This window comes from Protopterus annectens, chromosome 2.part1 (assembly GCF_019279795.1).
Source record: "Protopterus annectens isolate FY-2018-M chromosome 2.part1, PAN1.0, whole genome shotgun sequence".
Taxonomy (NCBI): Eukaryota; Metazoa; Chordata; order Ceratodontiformes; family Protopteridae; genus Protopterus; species Protopterus annectens.
In genome coordinates, this window is record NC_056729.1 from 620130544 (window position 1) to 620147726 (window position 17183).

Consider the following 17183-nt stretch of genomic DNA (forward strand, 5'->3'; position numbering starts at 1 on the left):
GGTGGAAAAACAGGATAATATTGTATCATTAGGCTACTGTGGTCTCAGTTTAAATTAACAAACACACAGTATTTATCAGTTATGGATACTATTTGCTAACAGAAGGGAATAAGAGAGAAAATGGAAGATGAGTGTGTGTGTGGGTTTGGGGGGCTGCTTACAACACAAAGAAGAATGCTCTCCAGAGGAAAATGAATATTGGCTCAAACAGGTAGATACATACTCAAAGTTAACTTTAGCTGTTTGCAGACAATTCAGACCCGGACTGCACTATTCTTATAAGAATGATAAAGGTGGTACTGCAGTTGAATACTTAAGAGTGGTGTTAGGTCTAGAAAAGAAGAGTACAGAGAGGAGTAAGCACTTTTGAGAAGGTAAAGATATATTATAAAGGTTACAAATAACAGACTGAGCAAATAGCTACTGCATACAGAAAAATATGTCTTAAACCAACTACTAGTATATGCAGATACTGAGCCAATTGGAAAAAACATCAGTTAGAATGTACCCCAGCTGACAGTTATGCAGTCACAGATAAACATACAGTGAGCAGCACTTTGTCCTGGGTCTCTAATATGATTCTCTCCATGAGTAACAGCACAATTATATAGCAATAATTAGACTCCAGTAAGAGCTGTCTACACACAACACATATACATGAATAGCATTAGTGAACAAGGTGCAGCTATGCAAATAGTCCATACTACTATACTAAAAACAACTTGGTGCAGACAAACAAAATGCTAGCATGCAATAGTAACTTCCAGTAATATAGCATAAATCATATTAGATGTCTAACACAATTCAACATAAACAAGCATATACAGTTGTAAAACACTTACTGGAGAGACACTGAGCTCCACATGGGGCCTGTAGCAGAGTGGATAGTAGTTTTAAAAATGGTGCCTGCCACAGGTAATATTTCTTAACTTTGGGATTGGCTTAAGGTAATAAACCGGGAAGGGGGAGAACAAGGGTGTGAGCAGGCAGTTCTTTTTACTGCTGCTAATGAGCCAAAGCAAAGACAAGTTTGTGTTTAAGAACCAATCAGAATTGACCAAGGACTGCTCTGAAACTATAAGTCATTTCTTAACCATTTTTTCAGGTGGAAAAACAGGTTAACCTTGTATCAGCAGGCTACTGTGGTCTCAGATTAAATTAACAAACACACAGTATTTATCAGCTATGGATACAATTTGCTAACAGAAGGGAATAAGGGAGAAAATGGAAGATGAGTGGTTGTGTGTTTTGGGGGGGCTGCTTACAATCCAAAGCAGAGTGCTCTCCAGGGGAAAAATGAATATCGGTTCAAACAGGTAGACACATACTCAAAGTTAACTTTAGCTGTTTACAGACAGTTCAGACCCAGACTGTACTTTTCTTATAAGAATGATAAAAGTGGTACCACAGTTGAATACTTAAGAGTGGTGTTAGGTCTAGTAAAGAACAGTACAGAGAGGAGTAAGCACTTTTGAGATGGCAAAGATATTTTATAAAGATTACAAAAAACAAAATGAGCAAATAGCTACTGCATACAGGAAAATATGTCTTAAATCAACTACTAGTATAAGCAGATAATGAGCCAATTGGAAAAACATCAGTTAGATGGTACCCCAGCTGACAATTATGCAGTCACAGATAAAAATATAGCGAGCAGCACTCTGTCCTGGGTCTCTAATGCGATAGTATCCGTCAGTAACAGCACAATTATATAGACATAATTAGACACCAGTATGAGCTGTCTACACGCAACACATATACATGACTTTTGACTAGTGGCAAGCCGACCATGCTATAGAATCAGTGCGGTTGCGTTTTTTTTAGCATAGACAGTGTTACACAGATAGAAAATTAAAAGATAATAACCTGTTTTAAAAAAACAGTTAGGGCTGCCTGTTAAGCTGCAGTAATCATGGTGTTCTTCCTTTCAGGGTGAGAACCATGATAGAGACAGGTACAGGACCTTAGTTTTAAAAAACAGTTAGGGCTGCCGTTAAGCCGCAGCAGTTGTGGTGTTCTTCCTTTCAGGGTGAGAGCCGTGAGATAGAGACAGGGACAGAACCTTAGTTTTAAAAAAAACAGTTCATACTGCCTGTTAATTTGCAGCAATTGTGGTGTTCTTCCTTTCAGGGTGAGCGCTGTGTTATAGAGACAGGGACAGAACCTTAGTTTTAAAAAACATTTAGGGCTGCCCATTAATCTGCAGTAATTGTGGCATTCTTCCTTTCAATGTGAGTACCATGAGATAGAGACAGGGACAGAACCTTTGTTTTAAAAAAAACAATTTGGGCTGCCCATTAAGCCGCAGTAATCTTGGTGTTCTTCCTTTCAGGGTGAGAGCCATGAGATAGAAACAGGGACAGATCAACATGGAAAGTCAGCCGACTGGGTCCAGGAGCACTATGCATTTGAACTTCATGTAGATATTTTACTGATATACCAGAAGTGTTCTCTGATGATAGGAGTGGTGTGATGTTCTATGTATACTTTCTAGGCATACATGGTAGCCTTTGTTACTGTTCTAGAATTGCATACCTGTACAAGATGGTCATGAACTATTAGAGTTAAAGAGAAGTTTTCATTCATTAGTGATCATTCAATTTGCATGCCGACTGAGTCTTCCCACCCACAGGCCATCGGATTTACTGTGCTGACTGTGAGTGAAAGCTCACAAATTTTCAGCATTAATGCTGAAGTAGAAATGGCCACAATAGAAAAGAACATCACCAGTGGAAAGAGCATTAGTGGCCATAAGCTGTGTGGTAATTTTTATTAATACTGCCATTTATTCAGATATGGACAGTGGATGACATTTCAGAAACTTATGCAGCCTGGGGACACGTTGCTTGCAACAGAGTTAAAAAATACAGTAGCACTGTCACTTCTTCCTCTAAGTCTCTTAACTCAAGAATCAGGTAAAAGGACTAGGGAGAAGGAAGGGAGCATAGGTTTAGGGAGTGAGTGGGGAATTTATGTTTAGGGAATGGGTTAAGGTATTGGGTTCAGGGAGTGACTGGGAACATTAGGGTTAGGAAAGGGAAGTACAGCTTTAAGATTAGAGAGCGAGAGGTCAGTTAGGAACTGGTGGGAGTTTTAGGGTTAGAGTTAGGGCACTGGTATGGCAATACAGATTCAGAGTTTCAGATGGTTAGAGGGCTAAGTAATTAAGTAAGATTGATATAATGGAAGTTAGGACATTTTCTTTTAGAGTCAGCAGTAGAGAACAAGTATATTGTAAGCAACTAGCACACAAGCACTTTTAGCATACCCATTTAGTCATGTATGTATGTGTGTATGTGAGTACGTATATGTATGCACATACATAGATATAGTATAGAGATGGAGATATAGAGACGAGTGCTGTTCAACTTTTTATTCAGTTGCCCTGCAAGTCCCTGAGCCAAAATTATCAAATGTTTTATACCCAAATTTGTTATACATGGAGAACAGGATTTAAACTCTTAAAAGACAATCTTAACTCCTCTCAAACCCTAAATTTCCCAATCGCTTCCTAACCCTAAAATCCCCACTGTCTTCATATTCCCAAAGCTCTACTGTCAATCCCTAACTCTAAACTCTTTTCTCACTCCATAACCCTAAATCTCCCCTCTCACTTATTAAACCTAAATCCCTTTCCCACCACTGCTTGAAATTCTAATCTAAACTCCCAACTCCTCCCTCTCTCTCCTCAAGGCTGCTGCTGCTGGTTTTACCTTACTTAAGCTCAAATTATGCTTTAGGTTAAGGGGCAGCAGCACCAGTCTGTCCACTCAGTTGCTGCACTTGCCCAGTCTCATGTTTGAGATTGAATGCAAGTTGCAGCCCATGCTAGATACAAGATGTTTAAGTACCTGGTGTGGAGGCAGTGGTCTTTGATGAGCACCCTACCTACGCATACATGTGCACACACACTTTTTCATAAAAGCTGAATTCTCCTTCTAATCATTTCTTTATGATAAAAATCATGGCTTATGTATTTACAGCCCTTCACGGATAAAAGGAAAAATATTTCAAACTATAGAGCCATAAAAAAATATGCATTTCATTCTGCTGTCCAGTCATGCATGTTATATAGAGCAACTACTGTCATCTTGCTTCATGCATGTTTTTACTTCAATATTCACCTTTTCCTCTATATTAGACATAGCCATAAATGAAATTCCAAGGTTCATATGAAGGAGAAAAAAAGAAAATTTCCATATGATAAATTTCTTGCTGTTATGATGCACTATGAACTACTAATACAAAGGCAAGAGTAAAGAAACGCTTAGAACGATGGGAAAGCCTTAAGTTGGAAGCTTTTCCATTTGCACTTAGTCTTTCTGAATCAGGAAATTTTATCACTGATTTTTTTCCCAATGCAGAGGCCTCACTGCAGAGGGTGGTCTCATGGACAGTGCTGCATGGCAATGCTAATCCTTCAGTCCATTGGAGTAGCTAATGCTAGTTAACCATGTTCCAGATTTGTTTGAACAAGCAATTCAGAGAATTGCTCAGCCAAGTAAAATTATACATTAGGAGATAAAGTGACTGTTGTCAAAACAATGTGGTCTTCAAGTCACTCCTGTGGGAGTACTCATGTGTGCGTAAGTTTCACAAACACACAGGGGATGGAGATGTGTGTTTGTGTGTGTGTGTGTGTGTGTGTGTGTGTGTGTGTGTGTGTGTGTGTGTGTGTGTGTGTGTGTGTGTGTGTTTTGTATGTGTGCGCATGGGCGACTGTCGGGAGTGTTCTTGCAAACATGATCCATTGGTGACTAGGGATAACACTAGAGTGTTCATGTTTGACCATGCTATTCTGTTATTCAGAGGTATGCTAATGAAATGATAATGAGGTTTTTCTCATTGCAGCTGTATCTGCATGACTGTGAATTGCATTTTTCAGTGTCATGTTAATTGACCAGCCTGTTTTGAAAATTAACGTGAGCAGTGAGCATTTTTCTCAGTCTTAAGGATAGTCCTTTCTCCACAAAGAAGATAATTTCCAAGAAACTCCTACTTAATACTGTTCCCACACCTTGAAATAAAAAACTCTAAGGAGCAACAGGCAAATAAAATTAACATCTCAATGCTAAATTCTAGCATTTTAAATCTTTCATCCCTTTCTCCCTACATATTTTTTTTTCTGAGAATCTCTTCCATTATTACTATATATGTATCACTCAGTCACTTTCACGTTACTGTTTTCATATTGCTTTTAGTCCTGTACAGAAACATGTCCATAAAAGGTGGTCATCCTATTCCCTTTTCATTTGATAAGTGGCGTTCAGGTATTAAATCATATGTAATAGTACCACTATTCCTCACAGTTCAGCAAATGTAGGCAGCTGCCTTATCTATACAGAATGCATGCAATCAGAGACAACAGGTTAAACAACATAAAAAATACATCACTCCGTTTATGACAGCTTGTAATAAAATTGATCCATTTTTATAAGCCTTTTTTTCTGTTTAGAAGCCAACTTTAACTACACCTTTCTTGCATGACACTTACTTCCTTTATTGTATTGCATGTCTCTTGCCTCTTATACATTGATCAGTTCATGTGTATCTTAGTCAGAGCTTTATCCCTTTATGTCAATGAGTTGACTCCCACTTCCTTTTTTGATTAATGCATCACTAATAAAGAGTGGGTATTTCATTAATCTTCAAAAATAAACAAAAATGATTTATAGTGATCATGAACTCAAGTTACAGGAGATGAATGGCAAATGACCATTTTCCTCTCATTCTATTGTTATTGTCTACATAGCAAACTTTATTGTTCATTATTATTTATCAGTTCATTAACACATTTACCAAAGCAAGCATAAAATAAAGAAAAACATAAATTCATAGCTTCTTATGTAAGTATTAGGCTAGCTGCCCTTGCAGGCCATTTTAAGACTAGCCAATTTCCCTTTTGGTGCGTGAATTAACCTATCCCATTTGGTGTTAGATTGGGCTTACCCATCCAGTAGTAGATAATTATGTATTCCACCTAATGAGAATAACTGGGATCATATAGATAATCTGAAGTAATCAATGCATGGGATTAAGCATTTTAGAGCTGCATCTGTCCATTACTAGAATAGGGGTTAGTCCTGGGGTAAATTTTCTGTTTCATATTCATAGATTCAAATTTCAGAATATGGACAGGGATGAGCTTTGTTTTATGTGGATGAAGATTCTGTTCTATACCAGTGGTACTCCCTGTGAGATATACCTGTCCCTCTAAACTGTTTTATTGATGGTGCAGAAGAGGTTTAGATCCCAAGACTGAGTATTTCTGATGCCGTTTGACTTGTTGATGTGCAGTAAATCAATCTTGTGTTGGAGCATGCTTTGTATGCCAGACACAGGTCAATTCTTAGCAGTTTGTAGATACTGAGTACAGTGAAAGGGCTTTGAGTCAGTCCATGTAGGATATATTGTTTAGGGTCTGTTTCCTTTTAGTAAGGCATCTTTGTTGGCATTCCAGTTGTTTCTTGTGTATGTTCAGATACATGCCAAACTGGGAATTATGCTCAATGACTGACATAATGAGGACTGAGTAAAGGGGAACAATGACATCCTTAGATCTAGACATAATCAATTTGTTTGTAAGCTGTGCAATATAGAAAGAATTTTTTAAGATAATGGGGATGTGTCGGTTGAAGGTTAGGTCACTGTCCAGATAAGCTCCCAAATCCCAAACAAATGCGTCATCTCTTAGGAGCATACTGTCAGTATTGTAGTTCTCCAGTATAGATGCCTTCCCAAAATATATGATAATGCATTTTTTGCCATTTACTTTCAGTCCATGATTTTGCTACCAGTTATTTATTTGGGACAAACCTTCCTGCAAAATGGATTTGGGGACTCGATGACTGCTCTTAGCTTACAGTTATCTGCAAACCTAGTCAGCCAGAACCCCTTGGTATTTTTATATATTGCTATTTTAGTTCAAATCTATTTTGTTTCTTTTTAAAGTATAACTAAAATTAGATATCACTTTACTATACACATTTGCGAGTTTTGTATCTTTTTTATGAAACACATGAGCGTTCTACTTTTTCCTCTTCAGTTCCTCCTACATTGACATTAATCCCTTACCCAACTGACTATTTTATATAAAAATAATGAAAAATATCATACTTCACAGTATTTTTAATCACTTTAGAAGCTACTTATTGTATTATTTTATTTATTGTTGTGGTATGTCCAGTCTTAGACTTCTTAAGTGCCATCAGTTTTCTTTATCACGTTACCTATTTATTTGAGAGAGACTCCAGGCCATATTTTCATTATGCAATGTTATGTAAGTGTTCTACATGAATGTGACAGTTCCTTTATATTAGTTTTTGTTTCAGAAGAAAGAAAATATTATATTTTTTGGAAATTTTGTTTGGGCTTTATTTCCATTCTGTTTTATGACCTTTACTAAAGGCGAAAAGCTCTTCTTTTCTATAATGTTTTAATAGCATAGTCATTGTCAGATCTAGTGGTTGTGTCTAATTTGATTGGTGCTGTTGGCCAAGCAGTTTTCAGTGCCCATTGTTTATCCAAGTAGTAGAAGAATTTCATAACAATGGATCTTGTTGGTCTGATAGACATAGTTGATGCTGCTTTTATTTGTAGATCTGTAGGCTCAATGTGCACTCCATGAAAGGCTTTCTTCTAGTTTCAAGGCCTGTGCTTTATATTTGTGAATAAACTTGCCTTGTCATTTCTCTCCATATTTTCAGCTACTCTGAGTATTCTTACAGTATTAATTTCTTCCCCATTTCAATGTTTTTCATTTTGTTAACCACAAATTTAGCTTTAATAAAAAATCTCTTCCTCTTTTAATGTAACCTCAAATTTATTTAGTGAATTTTTCCATATAAATATTTTTGTCTCATTGCTAGACTATTTAACATTTCAGTTTGTTTAATACAGTGCTCATGCAAAAGGTCCATTAATGTTTGAATCTTATCAGTTTTAAGGAGAGTGCTTGTGTGCTTGTGCCAAAGAAACAGATTGCTGGAAGGTTTTTTTAACTGAAACTCAACAGGTGTGAATTTTGAAGAATTCACTTTTGAAGTATTGGAGCTTTGTATTTAATTTAGGGCACATTGTTAATATTCTACAGTTACATGAAGAAAAATAGTTATTCCAGTAGAAATATTATTTATTGAAGAACATTATTTTTTTTCCTCTTTTTAACTGAATGATATAATATTTTCCTGTAGGATATGGCAATTAATCTGAAGAGCATCTTTTTAAAAGTTGTTACTTTTCAGCCACCTTTATACTTCATATGTCTCTGAGCACTCCAAAATTGTTATTGAATAAACTTTTACATTGCATTCCAAAGCATGCAGTTTTATCTATTTTAGTCATAAATTTTTGATTTGCTTACACTGTTTATGATAAGCTTCCACATAGTGAGCAAGTACAGAGAACCATTCAAGTGCCATCAGCAGCTTCAGTTTAATAATGGAGTCTGCTTTTGCCATTGTGTTTCTTATGGACTAACAATGGTTTATTTAGAGCAGGAGTGTCCAACAAGTGGCCTTAGGGCCACAATCTGTCTCACTGAAACATTTTATCTGGCTCTTGGTATGTCCTATAACAGACTGTTTTGAATATAAAGACACATGTTCGCCATAGTAATGTGGCTCTTCAACCCTTGACAATTATGGAAAGTGGTGATGAGTGAGATAGGATGGACACTCCTGATTTAGAGTATAGAGCACAGAGCACAAAAATGACCCTGATACCAAGGTCATGGGTCAGTCCACACTCTCCTTTGCATTTACTTCTTAGGGTCACTAATATTTCAGGCATACCTATAGGTTACAGATGAAGTGAAGACACTATCTGTAGGGTGTCTGTGAAACTACTGCTGATTTGTAAATCATTGTTTTGTTTAAGCACCTGCCATAAAACCACAGAGGTAGTTCTGAAGTATGATTGGACAAAATAAAATGATAATGGATGTATGTTTATGATTTAAATTGTATCAGCCTGTATGATGTTTCCCTTTATTTACAGTGAATTTCTTCAAACTACCACTGAGAAATCAGTCTTCAGTTTTACATTTGGTGGATTGCAGCACTGCTCCACGTAGTATATCAATGCAATAACAAAACAATTTTATCTTTATAGAACTACCCTGCTACTGCTCTGAGTAATTGGTAATAATGTGTACTCAGCACTCAGTCTAAAAGGTAGTTTTCTATGCTGAGTAACAGCACCACTGAATACATTAGGTAACAAGATCTTGAAACTGTTTAAGGAGTGAGTCATGAGTTTTTACAGTATATTCGATAATAATTTGACACGTTACTTCTATTTTAAATAACAAAAACATGTGTTTTTCATCTTAACTCACAGTAATTATTATTTAATATATGTAATAGACTCTTTGGACTGTTGGAAATGCCCAGAAGATCAATGGCCTAATGAAAGACATGATGCCTGCATCCCAAAAGTGATTGAGTTCCTAACATATGAGGAGCCCTTGGGTACAACTCTTTCCGCTGCTGCTCTGTTCATGACTCTGTTAAATGCTTCAGTTCTGGGGATTTTCATTAAACACAGAGACACACCAATAGTCAAAGCCAACAATCGTGAACTCAGTTACCTGCTTCTTCTTGGGCTCATGCTGTGTTTTCTCTGTGCCTTAATATTTATTGGAAATCCAACATCAGTGACATGCATACTTCGGCAAACCATATTTGGGATAATTTTTTCCATTAGTGTCTCTTTGGTTTTGGCAAAAACTATCATTGTGGTTATTGCTTTCAAAGCAGCAAGACCTGACAGTAAACTGCAAAGACTGCTGGCACCAGCTGTACCAAAATTAGTAGTCTGTATATCTTCCACTGGGCAATGTATTATATGTGCTGTTTGGATGTTATGCAACCCTCCTTTTGTAGAGTACAATACAAAATATTCAGATGGGAAAATAATAATTCAGTGCAATGAACACAATGTGGCATTTTTCTATTGCATGCTGGGATATCTAGGGGGTTTAGCAATTGTCTGTTTTGTAGTTGCTTTCTTGGTAAGAAATTTACCTGACACATTTAATGAAGGCAAATTCATTACCTTTAGCATGTTAATGTTTGTCAGTGTGTGGCTGTCCTTTATACCTGCATACCTGAGCACGCAGGGCAAATACATGGTTGCAGTGGAGATATTTGCAATCTTAGCCTCAAGTGCAGGATTACTCTGCTGTATATTTTTACCCAAATGTTATATTATTTTACTTCAACCTCATAAAAATACAAGGAAACATTTAATAGGTACAGTTTAGTAGCACATTCTAATACTATAGAAATAATTGTATTGTTATATTTCTAAATAAGCAGTTGCATTGTAAAATGATATTTATTTGACTATGGTAACAATTAACTCATTCCCTTCAGTACAGCTTTTTTGTTTGTGTGCCTTTACCTCCCAGTGGGTGTGGCTTGAACCTTTAAAAAAATGAAGTTTTCACCTTACAGTTCTAACAAGTACTCATTGACAGAGGTCAAATATCACTACACCTGTGTTTGTCATCATGTATGCTTCAAGATAAAATATTGTGATACCTTGTATGCAGCACGCTTTTAGACTTATTAATGCAAATATGAACAAGCAATATTGGATGCCTAGAGACGCAGTAGGAGGTATCTGCAGAAACGCGTGGAAGCATACTCAGCTGTAGGTACTACAGCCACAGACCAGTTCTTCATGCATACAACATACAAGAAATGCAATGCAAGGAGTAGTGTGTACTAAACTGTATACCAGCATATGTACTATAAAACAAGGGCATGCATATATTTTCAATGCATGCAAGAAATATGAATAAAGGCAGAAGTAACTCATACTACATATTCTAATCATTCACAACAATTTGGAGTCCAAGTCTAGATATAACAGTTTGTCTGTACCTCAGATCTGCAGTGTGTGAAGTGGATAAACAGCAGTAGGTAGCTACTTACCTTACCACCTCAGGACAATTCAGCCTTTATCACATTTTCATGCTTTAACTTTGTTACACTTCTTGTGAGGTGAATTGGATTCTAAGATCTCATCACATGCACTTTTTTTCAGGACTACAGACAAAAGCTGAGTGATATCTTTTAGTCCCATTATTGGTGTCCTCCAAGCATCAATAAGCAAAATCAGCCAAGGCTTTACTTTCTTTCTTTCTTTCTACCACATCACAATATCTAAGGGTAATGTGTTGATATCTTTTGGTCCAGTAGCTGTTTCTCCACAGCAAATGATTTTGTTTTACATAATGCTGTGCGGTAGTAGTATAAACTTTCAGTGACAGATCAACAATAACAGCAATTATCCTACAAAAAGTAAAACTGGCTTTCATCACATAGATGCAACACAATTCATTGGTGATGCACTGCAATATGGACATTCATAACTAGCACCTGCCATGTGTAATAGAAATGGATCTAAGGTAGATTATATAAAAATCAAATGAATCATTTATATTAGATTTATATTAGAAGTTGGTCAGATTCCTGTATAGGAGATATATTTGTGAATTTAACTAAGGAAGACAACACATTTTAGTCATCTTCTCTTTAGTCGCCTACTAAACAAAGTAAATTTAACTCTACAGAGATGTAGTAACTTCTTCCTCAAATCACTAAACGAATCTCACTTAAGTCCAAATGGGGTCCTAGGCAAGAATCCAGTGTGGAGTACCATAGATCTTACATCATGGAACACTTTCAATGCAGGTTTCATACTTGTAATAGAACAGAACAGAAACTTCCCTCATCTGAAGAATAAATGATTTCCTAATATACAGAAACCAGCACTTTTATTCAGTTTTGGTGCTTCTGGATCTCTCACCTGCATTTGAAACTGTTGATCATAGCATTTTGATGGTGCATTTAGTCTTACTGAGGTCTTTCTTCTACAGTATTAGACTGGTTTGCATCATATCTCTTAGGCCATAAACAAAGGATGAGTTTAGGTCTAAACAAGTCTTTACTGCAGCCCTTGGATTTGGAGACTCATAGGGCTCAGTCTTAGGCCCATTACTGTTTGTAGTACATATATCTGCATCTAACTATATATATATATATATATATATATATATATATATATATATATATATATATATATATATATATGTACACATATAATGCTAACTTGTTGAACCCAGAAAAACACTGGCACACGGCTGCTCAAACATGCCAGCCATCATTCTCTGCTAGATCTCAGTACAGTGGGGATCAGAGAATTTGCCTTTTCCCCACTGTAGTGTGATCTTGCAGGTGGTATATATAATTAACTGGGGCTGTGTGAGCTTCAAAGTGGCTTGCTCTCTTGCAAAAAAACAATGGCTGGGATTCAATAAAGTGAAATCTCCATGTCAGAATAGTGTAGCAGCTTCTGTATGGAATATGGCCACTGAGTGATCCAATAAACAAGACTGGGGGTGTGCAGGAGCCTGCCAGCACTATTCTGACATGAACACCACTGAATAATGCTAATTACCTCATTTGCTGGTGAAAATCATGCAAATGAGGTGAATTAGCAATTCAGTAAGCAGGCAGGCATCCGTGTGAGAACAGTGTCCGTTGCATAAATGTATTCGGTTCCTAACTGTGTACATTTCTGCAAAAATCAAAATGGTGGCATGACAGCTCAAAGTAAAGCATATATTATGACTATTAGGCCTGCCAATGGCCAAAAATATGGCCATTGGCATGGAAAACAGTTGCAGAAAATTATGAAATCAAAGTTTTTTTTTGGCCTATTTCGGCTGTTTAAGCATAGTACAGTGGCGTGTAACGAGATCATACAAAATAAGGGAAAAATATAGAAAGACAATTTTATGGGAAATATGCATTTTGTCATTATAATGAGTAGCATGCAGAAACAAAACAATAACAGATAACAGTGATAGCTAAGGAGACAGGCTCCTGTGTAGTGGTATAACAGAGGACTAAGGCAGTGTGGTATGCAAATGAGCTACATTTATTGAATAACAAAGTTGGAAACCATGTCCACCTGTAGCTAACCGTGTAGGAGCTATAATGCTGTAGTGTAATCAGAGAAGCAGCTGACATGAAAAGGGGGAGTGTCATGCTTAGTGTAAGCACATTGGAGCTCTGCTGCCTCTATTTGCACTCAGCTAAGCACGGCTAAGCAAGGGGCTGTGTCCGAGCTAGTTCAAGAAATGTAGAGCATGTTCATGTCCCTGGGAGGTTCCTTTCTGCTCAGTACTGTTTACTACAGCTGCAAGGGTTTTCCTGGTGATACAGGGCTTAAACACAATGGAAAAAAAAAAAAACAGGAACCAGCAGAAGTGTTTACATTTGAGCAGCGGGTTTACCCTGTGCTCCACAGGGCTTAGAAGGGGCGGAAATGAGAAGAAAAAAATGGGAAATAGCAGAATAAAGGCACTCAAGCACAAATAATATAGCTGGCAGGTGGAATGTCTCATAGTCAGCCAATCACACAGGTGGCATCTGCAGCACACCAGTATAAACTATGCAAACACCTTTCAGTCTGTTTTTTTCCCACAAACTCTGCACCATTGGTGTACACACTCAGGGGAATTTTAACTGACAAAATGTTAGGAGCTGCTGTCACTTTGAAACAGCAGATTGTGCTAGAAGCTGAGGGTGGTGAGGAGGATAATGCTGACAACCATCTCAGACTGTGGAGGAGGAGGAGGAGAGTGTTCAGACCCAGAGTAACCTACCAAGGGCTACATGATCTGGAGATACTAGAGCACTACAGGGTGGACAGGGACTTACTTCAGAAACTTTGCAAGCTGTTCCAGCCTCACCACAGACCCAAAGCCGATAGAGGGGAGCCCATCCCAGTTGAAACCAAGGTATGTGTAGCCTTAAGAAAACTAGCTACAGGTACCTTGCACATACCTACTGGGGACATCATGGGGGTCTCACAGGCATCTGCATCCAGAGTACTCCACCAGTTTGTTGATGTCATGCAAACACATGCTGGTGAGCAAATATATTTCCCCAGCACCCATGAGGAGAGAACCAGCAATATGCATCTCTTCCACTGTGTAAGAGACTACCCAGAGGTATTAGGTACCATAAACTGCATGCACATCCACATCAAGGCACCACCCAGTGAAAAAGGGAGAGTCTATGTCAACCACACCGGCTATCACTCCAGCAACTGCCAGGTCATGTGCAATGCACAGGGCATTATCATGAATGTGTGTGCTGGCAGCTCTGGTAGTAATCATGACTTCCATATCTGGCATGCCTCACAGCTATATCAGGCATTTGCCAGGGGGTAACATCCATGATCATCTGGTGGGGGATGCTGCCTATGCACTGGAGCCATGCATGATGACACCCATCAGAAATGCAGACAAACACACACACACACACACACACACACACACACACACACACACACACACACACACACACACACACACACACACACACACACACACACAGGAACAATATAGAGTCTGTGCTTGGGATGCTCAAGTCACAGTTCCGCAGCCTTGACATATCTGATGGAGCTCAGCTATACTCCCCAGTCACATGTGGACACATGTTCATAGAATGTGCTATGCTACACAATATGATCCTGCAGAAATAGCTGCGGCAGGAACATCACAGGGAAGGCCCACATAGCCCCCCACCATTGTCAAGGCCCCCACAGGCACACGGGGACTCAGAGGAGGAACCCCCTGAGCCTGCTCCTGTAGGCAGATGGAGGCATGCCCAGTATAGACAGGCCTTGTCAAAGAGGCAACGCATAGCACACACACTGACACTGTAGGGACCCAGGGACTGACACTTCTCTCTGACTTGCACACACAGCAAAATGGATACCACACGCATCATATTACCTGTATCTTACCATGTATAGGCTGTGTACTGCATGCATCTGACAGAACTAGCCCTCAAGCACCATCCTCACAACTGCCACAGGCACAGGGTAAGTCAGTCTTTTTAACAATAAATGAATAGAGTAATATGTTGTGGTAGCATAGATATGATACCACTGCATACATGCAAAGGAATGGGGTGGCCTACTGGGATAGCAGCAAACAAGTGACAGCTATATGGGACAACAGGAAATGTCCGCTCAATACTGACTTCCCCAGAGAATGCAGTACTCCCATAAGTGACAAATCTCACTGCAGTATATGTGGGGGCTAAAAAACTGGGGTGTCATAGCTCACATGCATGGATGTCAGCGTGGGGGTCTCATACTCACCCCTCAGCCTCACCCAGCAAGTCAGCCATAGAAATCCAGAAATAAATTTCTGGCAAAGGCCCACAAATGGGGACAATGATGAAATAGGCCCATACAGACCTACAAAGTGATATCACAGCAGGTTTTACAGTTGCGGTAAGGCTCTGAAGGAGAGAGGTCTGAAACCCAAATGTCTGCCATTACAAACTCACGTGTGGTCTTTAGTGATATGCCTGTAGTTCCAAGACAGGCACTATACTATGCTAAATGGAACCAAAATGTAAAGGGAACATCAGCACAGTCTGTGCAAATGTGGACAGCTGACAGGTGTGCCCCCCCACACCCATGTTCCTTTAGCATTGCAGTAATAGTAATGTTTTTAGGGTATAAGCAGCAAAGCACACATTCCCATGGCTGTCCCAATCAACCTGATAACTTGTTGCATATCCACAATATGCAGGGGTCAATGAGCCATGTATATGTGTGGTCAATACTGTCAGTATGTTACCTGCACTTACTCATGGCTGTCGTGTCTTAGTGGCCTAGGTACAGTACTGTGGTTGACATGGTCCATGTTCCAAGAAAAAAGTGCCAACTATTCTGCATGTCAAATACAGCTATGGTAGGAGTTGCACACACTGTCCAGATGTCAATATCTGTTACTGCAGGAAAGCTGGACAGGTCAGGGACAAGGGACCACACACAAATGGACAGTACACATCTCAGAGTAACCTACACAGTGCCTAGCATACCCCTCAACTGTACAGACATTTTGCAGAATGTCCAGAGCCTTCCATCATATTTACGGTCTCTTTATCAGGAAATTGTGGTTTAAATCTTTGGCAAATCAGAAAAGACTAAAGTCAGAAAATAATGACAGATTGTAGTTTCAGACTTCATGCCCTTTAGGAAAATGCATGCAAAACCTGTTGTTGTATCACATTTCTAGGTTTGTAAGGCAAATAGTTAACAATGGTCCCTATATGTAGGCCTTTGTCCCCAAATTACTTATGTCTTTGTCCAGATGTCTGGCTCTGAAAAGTTGGGAGGTATGGTGCCTAGTAGGACAGCAGGTACCTGAAGGTTAGTCTACTGCCAGGTTATAAAAGGCTGCCAACTTACTGTATCAGCACTGACAACAAGTCACTGGCCAACATCCATACCCCTGGAATGACAGATTGTCACAGAGGGAGCACAAATATGCCTTGTATATCTGTTCTGCTTGTCCTAACATTGCATTTGCCTGCCAACTATTTGCAAAACAAGAAAGGGTTATGTCAAAACAGCAATGGTAGACAGTGGGGAAACAACTGTCATACCCATAAAAGAAAGCAAGCAATTGCCAAACTGGCCTCCCAACTGTCTGTGTTTGGCAGAACATTATTAACACCCTGTCTCCATGTGTGGGTCTTTGTCTGACTGTCATATATGGGCCTGTCCAGATATCATTCAGTGATGGTTTGACAGCTAGGCTAACATGTAGCCTCATAATAACATATAGTAACAAAAAACATCTGTGGACCACAGCAAATGTAAGTGGTGCAATGATGGACAACCTGCTAAATAGGTACACTCAGAGGTGTGAAGTCCATAACAGTGTGTGTGATGTTATGGCATTTACCCTTCTCACATCAGAATTACAAATACATAACAGCAGCTACTGTGGGCAAAGACTGTGACTGGACTACAGAAGGACAAAGAGACACACATAACAGGAAGGGGAACCACTGACCAGACAAATGGAGAATGTGCATACCAAACCATATTGTGCAGTAACATAGATGCCATGCAGTGTATGGACTCAGTTAACATCACCTGCAAATACACAGCACACACCCATGTAAGTGGAGGTCCGCAACAAAACAAAATCCCAAACAAGGAGACCTCATAGGCAAAAACACATGAGATATCCACAAACCTACACACCACAGACCATGCAGTCTCCACACACCAGGGTCTTTCAAACACTAAGGCCTTACCCCAAACCCCAAACACCTACCCACACAGATAGGATA

At 38.9% G+C, this 17183-nt stretch overlaps 1 protein-coding gene across 1 annotated transcript in view; it reads left to right on the forward strand.

The window, feature by feature from the left end:
- LOC122794882 (vomeronasal type-2 receptor 26-like) overlaps positions 1-10389 on the forward strand; it is a 93043-nt gene extending 82654 nt beyond the window's left edge. The window contains exon 3 of the mRNA XM_044063482.1: positions 9366-10389. Coding sequence (XP_043919417.1) covers positions 9366-10264 — 899 coding nt within the window. The 3' untranslated portion in view covers positions 10265-10389. The remainder of the gene's footprint in view (positions 1-9365) is intronic.
- The last annotated feature ends 6794 nt before the right edge of the window (positions 10390-17183 follow it).